We start from the raw sequence: 10,638 nt of genomic DNA, 5'->3' as shown, positions 1-10,638 counted from the left end.
AGTTATTCAAATGTCGCAACACATTTAATACATATGAATTAAAAAATTTATATGAAATTATGTACGAAGCCAAATTTTAGTTTCAAAGTGGGAATTCCTCCACCTCCGACATTTTCATTAAATACAGATAAACAGATAAGTTTATGAAGAGCAAGTACACTGGCGGAAGGTAACTGCATGATTAAGTAATGCAAGGTATATATGTGTGAACTTGAAATCGAGATTTTCTGAACTGTCATTGATTTTACTATAAAACAAAGTATAAACAAATCAGGAGCATCAGCAAATGTAAATGTTAACTGATTTTGGACAAATGTTTTGTTTAACTCAGCTGTACATAGTTATATCAGGTAATAAGCACCAACTTATACAAATGGTGGTTTTAGTACTTTTGAACAGTTCATAGCTAGCCTTAGCTTGAATAATGAAAAATAACCCACGTTCATGTTAAATTCGCTACCTTCTTTGTTTTGCTTCTCTGTACCGATTGCTGGCTAACCTTCTCCTATTTTTGCTTCTTTTCGACAATCCTTACGAACTTATTTCGTTCTACTCTTGTAATATCTGTAAAGTCGCTTCTTTCTTAATGAATAAGGACTTTCAGGAATAATAATTTTTATTGCTATTATTTTCTGCAAGCTGTTTATGATTTGATAATTCACAAAGTCAACCAATACAAATTAATTAAATCTGATATTTGTTTCCAGTTCTTCGCTTTACAAACTTTTCTTGCCATTTCGACACCTTTTCGTAGCACATATTTCGTAGTTAAGCTTTATATCCGTTCTTAAATTCGGAATCTTTTGCATAACTGATCTTCCACATATTAATAGACAAACGGTAATAATAAATGGATAATATCAAAATGGTAAGGTTAATGTAATATTTTAATTAATCGATTACTTTATGAAGTTTGTGTTATAACTAATATTGAATGCTTTTAATGCTAAAGGAAGGAAACGTATAAAAGTAAAAGAACTAAGTAAGAATATAAATTGAACAGCATAAAAATAAGAAATGAACATGCTTAAATACCTTTAATTCTTATGAGTGAGATTTTCTTGGGCATAAACATGACTCGGCAGCTTTTATGTAGACATAACTCTCGACGTATCTGTTACAGTTCAATAAATAGCATTGATTTTCGGCTCCCTTAGCACGGGCCTCTGTGTAATAGCGGACATTTGTGCAAAAGTATGGATGAAACAGCTCGAAAGGGCAGTGACATCAGGAATGAACCTTCGGGGAGAAAGTTAGTAAAGACTCAAGTGAATTGATCTCGGAGGTGAAGCCAGCTTTGCAAGAGCATCCCACGCCAGGGCGAGTACATTATGCCGGAACTTAACTGTGTGAAGTCTGAGCAGCCTGTTTTGCGATTTCCAGCGATCTCCCAAGACAGCTAAGAAGGATTCGGTGGTTTACTAACCTATGACAAGAATTCCCAAAAGCTTAGTTGGAGAAACATAGGGGACGGTAGCTGGTGGGAAACTGCTGTGACTACCCTGCTGGAGTCTCCGAGTCTTCTTTTAGAGTGTTATGATGGGGAGGATGTGAGTTCTTCTTGGACACTACCTGGAGATCTATGGAGACGTTCGTTAGATGAGGGAACGGAAAAGAGAGCCGTCAAAGGCAAACCCCGAAGCCAGCCCTAATCGAAATTTAGTCAATTGCACTGGAGCAGGCCTTCGGGTCCATTCGCTCAATAATAGTCATCTGGTTGATCCTGTCAGTAGTCATAAGTTTGTCGCTGTCAGAGTATATAAATCCCGTGTGACATTTGTATCTGCTTAATCGCTCACATATCTCTGTGCCGTAGCACTACCAAGCGCGCAGATGCCCAAGGTTATGAACGAGATTGGCCATATAGTTCGGATATAGAAAAGACTTCTGTTGCATAGAATGACCCCCATAACAAAATAGGGTCCTTACGAACACGTTTGTAATCCAGCGAGAACCCGAAGGTTACTCTTGGTTTCAGCTGAAGGTTCACTCCAAGATGGATTTCCTTATATGAATATGTATTGCAAATTACACAATAAAGTTGTCGTCCCTTCTAAGAGACACATAGTATATAAGAAAAAAGTAGTACATACATATAAGAGATATTTTTCCGCAGAAGTGGAATAGGTCATTCTCAGCCGAAAGTAGATTAGGGAGAAATTTATTTCACAGAAAAAATTTCCCCGCGAATTATTTCTTATATCTGTCTGAACATTAATTTGATTCACATATTATAAATCAAATACCAGTTGAACCTTTATGCGTTATTAACATATAAAACATTATTATAACTCATAGGTTCCGACAGTTCTATTAAAGAAGGAGTTTGATAGCTGTCGGACATATGAGAATATTACCTAGTATTAGGTAATCTATTATTATATGTCATTAGATTTATTTGTTTTGAGATCTGAACTTATTCTAAAATAACGAAGATTTAGAATAATATCTAATAGAGACAATCCTGGATAAAATGCACTAACTGTGTATGTTAGGGAATCAGCAGAAAAAATAATTATGCGCGATCATAATTCTGTTTCTGAGAATTAAATCTTTTTTTTATTATGTATGATTACCTCACTTTATTTTCCTTTTTATTTTTACTTTACTTTACCTCTTTTTATATAACTTGTTTCTTCTACGAAGGGACGAGACCCGATAGCCTATTTTGCAATACAACTAGTTCGACTCCACTTTGATGGTAACGGAGTAAAGGAAGTAAATTCATTTTCTTCTATGGTGATACATACACAATTGTTAGAATGTTAAAGGCATTAACATTATCACACAGACCACTTGGTACATTTATATCCACCCACTTAGGTAACCGACCTCACAATTGTCTGAATCTCCCCGACTGCTAGGTTCTTATTAGTTCTATTAAAGAAGGAGTTTGATAGCTAAAGTCCGGGAGTAACTCATAAGGTCTCTCTTAACTCCGACAATAGCTAAAGCCAGGGAGTAACACATAAGGCCTCTCTTAACTCCGACACATTATTATAACTCATAGGTTCCGACAGTCGCACAGATTGAACCATACTTGTTTAAGTGTAACAAATCACTTTGTACTTACACAGTCTAAAGTAATTTGGGTTCAAATAAAAGCAGACCCCTTTCATTTCATGTAAGGGGTCAAGCCAAGCGCATATTGGTTTAAAGCCAGATAAAATATTAATGAATTCATTTACCTGATTAGGTAACACGGAAAGATATAAATAGTTTCCGAAATAATTTATGAGAAGCGCGAATAAGAAATAAAGCGTACTGAAAGGATAGTGATCCGAAAGACAATAAGAAAGAGCTACATCGGAATAAACTGACTAATATTCGTGTGGCGACTGCATATGCAAAACAACAGGTTTTTGCATGATCGCGGGTTATGCTGAATTCACATAATGTGATGTTCCCAAACAGGATGGATTCCTCCTTGGCATACAATTTGTTATTGTATGAAATTGGAAGAGAAATGGAAGAAGTGTCATTCTCTATTTAATATAAATATGCGCCCTTGTCCTCCTTTGATACAGAGGCAAGGTTAGATTATGATTTAGTTATTTTTCGAGAAAGAGAGATGAGAGAGAGAAGTGATTAGATAGAATAATGAATGAATAGAATGATTCATAGAGAGCTATGAGATAAGAGATATGAAAGGATACGAGAAGTATCAGATAACAATATTAATAATCTATTATATATCTTTAGACGGATTTGGTAATCATCTAAAGAGTCCTTATACTTCAGGTTATTGAAAATAATATTTTGTTACCTTCAGTCCGATCATTTACAATTTCTGTAAGGGGTCAAACCAAGAACCTATTGGTTTAAAGCCAGAGAAATAATTGAAAGTCACTGTTCCCAATAAGGAAAGGGAGAGTGAGAAATATTCTGACTTGGTCCGAAATAAGAGTCACGCGAGAGATGAATTAATTTCATGTTTAAAATAACTATGAGCTAATTAACAATAGTAATTAAGTCAAGAGAATTGACTTCTGGTTAAAGGATGGACGGGGACAGTCCATGCCATTGTAAATGACTGACGAACGTTTCCCGAGGAGGGAAAGTGTCTTCCGTTGTCATGAACTGATATTAGTAAAATAATAATTAATTTCGGGAAATGTGTCATTTCCATTTAATATAAATAGAGGTCCTTACCCTCTGGTAATGAGAGAAGGATGGAAAGAAATCTGAAGAAAGAAAGATACGAGAAGTATCAGAGAAGAATCTAATTAATCTATTATATATCTTTAGACGGATTTGGTAATCATCTAAAGAATCCTTACACTTCAGGTTATTGAAAATAATATTTTGTTACCTTCAGTCCGACCATTTACAATTTCAAGGTGTGGGGCTGTGGCTCAACGGTAGAGCTTTCGACTCCAGATCGAAGGGTTGCAGGTTCGATTCCTGTCAGCCTCAACTCACCAAATTTTTTTTGTTTTCTGATAACTCTTTACTTAAGTTTGTTGTTTTGTTTGGAATTTTATGAAAAGCCCCGTCTCTCTTTTTTCACTGCTAGGGAATTGCTGCGGAATTAGCGTTGTCATCCGATCTTTCTTCTACCGCATAAGACCACGCGTAGAAAATTATTATATTTATTATTTCGTTATTTCGAGTAACTTTATACAGATCAAGTTACAGACAGTATCAGGAGCTATCGAGGTTGTGTGAATTTATTTCGATAACTTCATATTCATACCAATTGGGAATTGCGTGTTTTCTAAACGATGGTTACTGTTATTGAAAGTTCTGCAGTTGTAAGTATTGTCTCTTCCTCTTTCAATTTCTTGTTAAATACTCAATTTGACCACAATGTTGAATTTTGCTTTTTTTGACAATGTTTAACTACAACATGTTACTAACTATCATTGTGAACTTTTTCTTTTAAGCTTCGAAAGAAGAAGATCCTAAAAAAATCTCTTAATTTCACTGTGATGGTCATAGGCCAATCGGGAACGGGACGGTCAACATTCATCAATTCCCTCTGTGATCAATTAATTGTGGAACCTTCTTCTACTGTGAAGTTGTATTCTCCTGAAGAGTTGGGTAATCCGGACAGAGAGCTACAGCTAAGAAAATCAACGGTCGAACTTGAAGATGAAGAAGGGGTGAGGATTAACTTGAATTTGATAGACACCCCCGGATTTGGTGACTCTATTAATAATGACTCTTCATTTCAGGTTATCAAAGATTACATCAAGTACCAATTTGATGAAATTTTAATCGAGGAATCAAAATTGAGGAGGAATCCTAGGTTCAAGGACAATCGTGTGCATGTTTGTCTATACTTCATAGTTCCAACGGGTCACGGTTTAAGAGAAATTGATGTGAGAGTTATTCGTTCTCTTGGAAGCTTTGTTAACATTTTACCATGTATTAGCAAATCCGATTCTCTCACGATGGACGAATTAAAATTAAACAAAAGGCTTATCAAAGAAGATATTGATCATTATAACCTTCCGGTGTTTGATTTTACAAACAGCTATTTTAACATGGAGGATACTTTAGATGATGAATCAATCGAATTGAACAAATATCTTCAAAAGACAATGCCATTTGCCATTATGGGATCGAATGCTACCGTGAAAGATAAGGAAACGGGGGAAATGAAAAGAGTGAGAAAGTATCCATGGGGTGCTGTTGATATTTTTGATAATGAAATAAGTGATGTTCTAACTTTAAAGACGACTCTGTTGGTAACACATTTGGATGACTTCAAGGACTATACACATGAAGTTTTGTACGAAAATTATAGAGCTAGAACATTGAGCGAGGTTGAAAACGGTGAAGGAAACGGAAGTGCCAACGCTAATGCAGGTACAAGTATTGCCAGCGATATTAATAGGGCTGCAGAAATCACTAGAAGAAGAATGGCTTCCAGTAAAATCTCAGGGTCTTTGGCTGTGAGCCATACTGATTTGAATAGTGACATCAATAAATCATCGATTGCTACTGAATTGAAAGAGGACGAGCATTCTGTGTGTACGTCCGAGATGGATCCTAAGGAAGAGCAGATTAAATTAGAGGAGGAAAGATTGAAAGCATTCGAACAAAGGGTGCAAAGAGATTTACTATTGAAAAGGAAGGAAATTGAAGATAGAGAAAGAGAATTGGCAGAAATTGAAAAAAGATTGGCATCACAGGAATTAACTGATTGAAAATAAGATAATATATATATTCTTTTTATTTTTTTTTGAAGGATTATACTGTTCTTTCAGTTTCGTTGCAAAGCATTGCTTATTCTTAATATAATTTATATTCGAAGAATGGAAATTTTTGGGTAAAAGACTAATAAAAAAAGTCATATATATTGTTAATAAAAAGATGTTAATTCCACTGTTTACGCAATTTGTTAATTTCGCATGTTAAATAAGCCAATTAATTAAGGAATGCACATAACGAATGCAATGCGTTATACAATTACCATAGATTTGTTGGAAGACCTATATGCCTGTCGATTGATCCTTAAAAAGGTTTACAAATTTTTCTCAACCTCCCTCTCCAATTGCGGGGAGAGCATGTGAAATTTCAAACACTTATTTTTCCCCAAAATTGTTCTTGCAAAGTATATCTAATTGTCCGGGAAAATTAACTGAACAAATCCTTTGTTGGGATTTATTTCGGTGGACTTAATATTCAAAAAAAGGACCCAAAATTTGTTAAACATTTCACATGCTTCATAAGAAAGGGTGAAGAAGACTATTATAGTAGTCCCTAATATTTACGACCAATGATGATTTCAAAGTCCAAGCTTTCCGCTTCAAAGACTATAAATATCCTTAAATATTTCTTGCCAGCCTTGATTCTTATACGGTCTGCTTCTTTTCAGGAATTTCATGTTAATGTATTGCTGATAACTACAATTCAAGACATGTGTAACGTGCAAAATATTTCTGAAGCTTACCTCGCTCTTTTCCAAGATATTGACTTTAATAATAAGGAGTTACAAGGTACGTATTTCATCGTTCAGAATTAGGGATTTGAACGCTCAAAAAGGTTTACTAACAATTTATAATTTACAAAGTTGCTATCTTCTTTATTGTGTTTAATCCGTTATATTGGAACTTTGGTGCAAGATTAGAGTATAACACCAAAACACTTTCAAAATTAAGTTTCGGCTCCAAGAAGTTAGCAGTTTATCTATTTTCATTATCTGTTTTTATCTTGGGTTTGTTTAGAGATGAATTTTATAGGAAGGCCATTTTAGAACAGGCAACATCATCGTTTTTAGATATGCCAATATTTAAGGTCTTCGGATTGATTTTTTTTGTCCTCGGTTCCATTTTTGTACTCTCTTCGATGTATGAATTGGGAATTGTTGGCACTTATTTAGGGGACCACTTTGGATTCCTCAAAGACGAGAGGATTACAAAATTTCCATTTAATGCAGTTGACAATCCAATGTACGATGGTTCTTCCCTTTGCTTTCTAGGAACGGCATTATTCTACGGAAAGCCTGCAGGAATTTGGTGTTCAGCATTGGTTTTCGCCATGTATAGGGTGGTTGAATTAGTCGAAGAACCCTTCACGGCAAAAATTTATGCTAATCTAAAGGGTATTAAGAAACAAAAATAGATCTCGTCTACCAACACAGCAAAATACTTAAGAGCAAATATATTTTATATTTCCTTTTCATTACTTTTTTTAATTTGTAAAAAAGTACTAAAAACCATAAAAGAACTTAAATTAAATACTTGCTATTTTATTCTCCTGAGAATTGAAATTGAGAAGTAACCTAATATGGTTTCAATAATTTCAATAAAAGAGGGAACAAACAAGTAGAAAAGGAGCAGCGGATATTATAGGGTGAAGGTATATTTCTTTGAAATGAAGACTGAAACAACTTTATAACACTTACACTAGGGATTACTTATAAATTTTCTTTACTTCACTTTACTTTCGATTAGATTTTGCATTCTTTCACCTTTTTGGAGAAAAAAGGTGAAACCCAATATTTTTTTTCCCTCATAGTGACAAGGGTAATTAAGCACGTTAATGTTTGTCTGTATACATACATAATCATTAAAATGTTGATGGCATTACTGTTACGAGATATTTTATGCTGTAAAGCATAACTTATTTTTTTATCTAAATATCTGGCTGATATGTTCTGGTTAGTTCAGTTAAATAAGAAGTGAGGAAGCTAAAGAATCAATCATAATGCTCTTAGAGAACAGAAATTTCTGGTATACGCTGTAAGATGATCAACTAAGGAGAAGCGTAATAAGAAAAAAATTAGAGATTGAGTCTTGCATTACAGATCATGCAAGGGAGGGACAAAATGAAAGTATACAGAAGGACGGTACTAACTTGATTTTTTAACAAGAATCAACCGTTGAGTTGGTGTTACAGAATTCTGTATATTGATTAGTAAAATCTAGAATGTACAAGAATATGTTGTTGAGTACACAGAAAAAAATGTCTTTATTTGTATAAAATTAATTGCAATTGTATAAATCATCACAATACCAACAAAAAATGTTAAAGTCGGTATTACCAGATTCATTATAGTTTTCGATATTTATTTGTTCAAGTTAGTATGACGCTGATTACTTTATGAAGTTTGTATTATAACTAGTATTGAGTGTTTTTAAGGTTAATTAAAGGAAAATAACTAAGAATGTAAAATGAACAGGATGAAAAGAGGAAATGAACATGCTTAAATTTCTTTAATCCTTATGAGTGAGATTTTATTGGGCATAAGTAAGGCTGGGAAGCTTTATGTAGACACGACTGTCGATGCATCTATTACATGTACATAAGTTTTAATATAAACGCAAGAGAATATCTTAGCTTTATATAGTTGTTGTTGTTCTTCCTACGCGACACCGTGGACAATAGGACCAGTTCGGCTCACGAGATCATTGTTCTATATTTCTGTTGTTTCGACAATAAAGTTACCAAAAAGAATTATATTGTTTGAGACCATAGATGTGTTAACATTAACTAACGATGATTGAAAATTATATATATATAACTTAAGAGATAAAGTATATGTAAATTGCTCGTTTTGACGCTCAATATTACATGAAAATATCTGACACATATCCTAGTCAACTTACAAATAGTTCATTATTTCACTGTACTATACCTCCAAACTTATCTAAATTATATTATAGAATTCCAGAAATAGGATTTTTAAAAAGCACGATACTTCATACTTTGATGATTTGATTCAACACTTCAGAACAATCACTTTATGTTTACATAATCTAGAATAATTTAGCTTGATAAAACCATAGCATCGCTTTAAATTGTGTGAGGGATCGAACAAGGAAAAGTCACGTGTTATCCAAATGGTTACATAATATTATGAGCGAAGCAACATGAGCGAATTATTTATTAAAATTGGACGACGAAATGCAAATATTTTATTAAGCAGAAAAACGAGAAAATATCAAATGAGTATTTAGCCTTTTTGGAAAACTCAAGATGAAGATAAGAAAGAACAAGCAACAGCTTACAGAAGAAGAAGAGAGACAAGAATAAGAACAACAGAGATAAGAATAAGAGAAAATATAACAAGAAGATAAAAATAAGAAAAACAAATAAAACAAATAAAAACAAGTCATTAAAATAAATATAATAATACTTCAAATTATAAGCATATACAAGGGGGTGCCTTTATCTATATCCTAGTGAATACAAACTAGTTGATTATTTCATTATATATTACTTCCGCACTTACTTAAGCTGCATCATAACATTCTAAACGCATTGTCGGACATATGAGAATATTACCTAGTATTAGGTAATCTATTATTATATGTCATTAGATTTATTTGTTTTGAGATCTGAACTTATTCTAAAATAACGAAGATTTAGAATAATATCTAATAGAGACAATCCTGGATAAAATGCACTAACTGTGTATGTTAGGGAATCAGCAGAAAAAATAATTATGCGCGATCATAATTCTGTTTCTGAGAATTAAATCTTTTTTTTTATTATGTATGATTACCTCACTTTATTTTCCTTTTTATTTTTACTTTACTTTACCTCTTTTTATATAACTTGTTTCTTCTACGAAGGGACGAGACCCGATAGCCTATTTTGCAATACAACTAGTTCGACTCCACTTTGATGGTAACAGAGTAAAGGAAGTAAATTCATTTTCTTCTATGGTGATACATACACAATTGTTAGAATGTTAAAGGCATTAACATTATCACACAGACCACTTGGTACATTTATATCCACCCACTTAGGTAACCGACCTCACAATTGTCTGAATCTCCCCGACTGCTAGGTTCTTATTAGTTCTATTAAAGAAGGAGTTTGATAGCTAAAGCCCGGGAGTAACTCATAAGGTCTCTCTTAACTCCGACACGCATTACGTTGTAACATAAAATATTTCATCTGTCGGAACCTATGAGTTATAATAATGTTTCATATGTTAATAACGCATAAAGGTTCAACTGGTATTTGATTTATAATATGTGAATCAAATTAATGTTCAGACAGATAGAAGAAATAATTCGCGGGGAAATTTTTCCTGTGAAATAAATTTCTCCCTAATCTACTTTCGGCTGAGAATGACCTATTCCACTTCTGCGGAAAAATATCTCTTATATGTATGTACTACTTTTTCCTTATATACTATGTGTCTCTTAGAAGGGACGACGACTTTATTGTGTAATT

At 33.5% G+C, this 10,638-nt stretch overlaps 2 protein-coding genes and 1 non-coding gene across 3 annotated transcripts; all 3 read left to right on the top strand.

Annotated features, from left to right (window-relative positions):
- The first annotated feature begins 4,344 nt into the window (after positions 1 to 4,344).
- Positions 4,345 to 4,416, top strand: BRETT_000067. Its single transcript has one exon. It is a non-coding gene; the product is annotated as a tRNA-Trp (tRNA).
- Positions 4,417 to 4,931: 515 nt separating this feature from the next.
- Positions 4,932 to 6,155, top strand: BRETT_000066 (uncharacterized protein; the record flags this gene model as incomplete). The annotated part of the gene is made up of 1 exon (XM_041278641.1): positions 4,932 to 6,155. The coding sequence occupies one exon, from the start codon at positions 4,932 to 4,934 to the stop codon at positions 6,153 to 6,155; it is 1,224 nt and encodes a 407-aa protein (XP_041134836.1).
- A 713-nt stretch (positions 6,156 to 6,868) lies between these two features.
- BRETT_000065 (uncharacterized protein) lies at positions 6,869 to 7,572 on the top strand (the record flags this gene model as incomplete). The annotated part of the gene is made up of 2 exons (XM_041278640.1): positions 6,869 to 6,947; positions 7,022 to 7,572. The coding sequence occupies 2 exons, from the start codon at positions 6,869 to 6,871 to the stop codon at positions 7,570 to 7,572; spliced, it is 630 nt and encodes a 209-aa protein (XP_041134835.1).
- Between the last annotated feature and the right edge of the window lie 3,066 nt (positions 7,573 to 10,638).

Source organism: Brettanomyces bruxellensis, chromosome 3, assembly GCF_011074885.1.
Source record: "Brettanomyces bruxellensis chromosome 3, complete sequence".
Classification (NCBI taxonomy): domain Eukaryota; kingdom Fungi; phylum Ascomycota; class Pichiomycetes; order Pichiales; family Pichiaceae; genus Brettanomyces; species Brettanomyces bruxellensis.
This window is presented reverse-complemented; position numbering and strand designations above follow the sequence as displayed.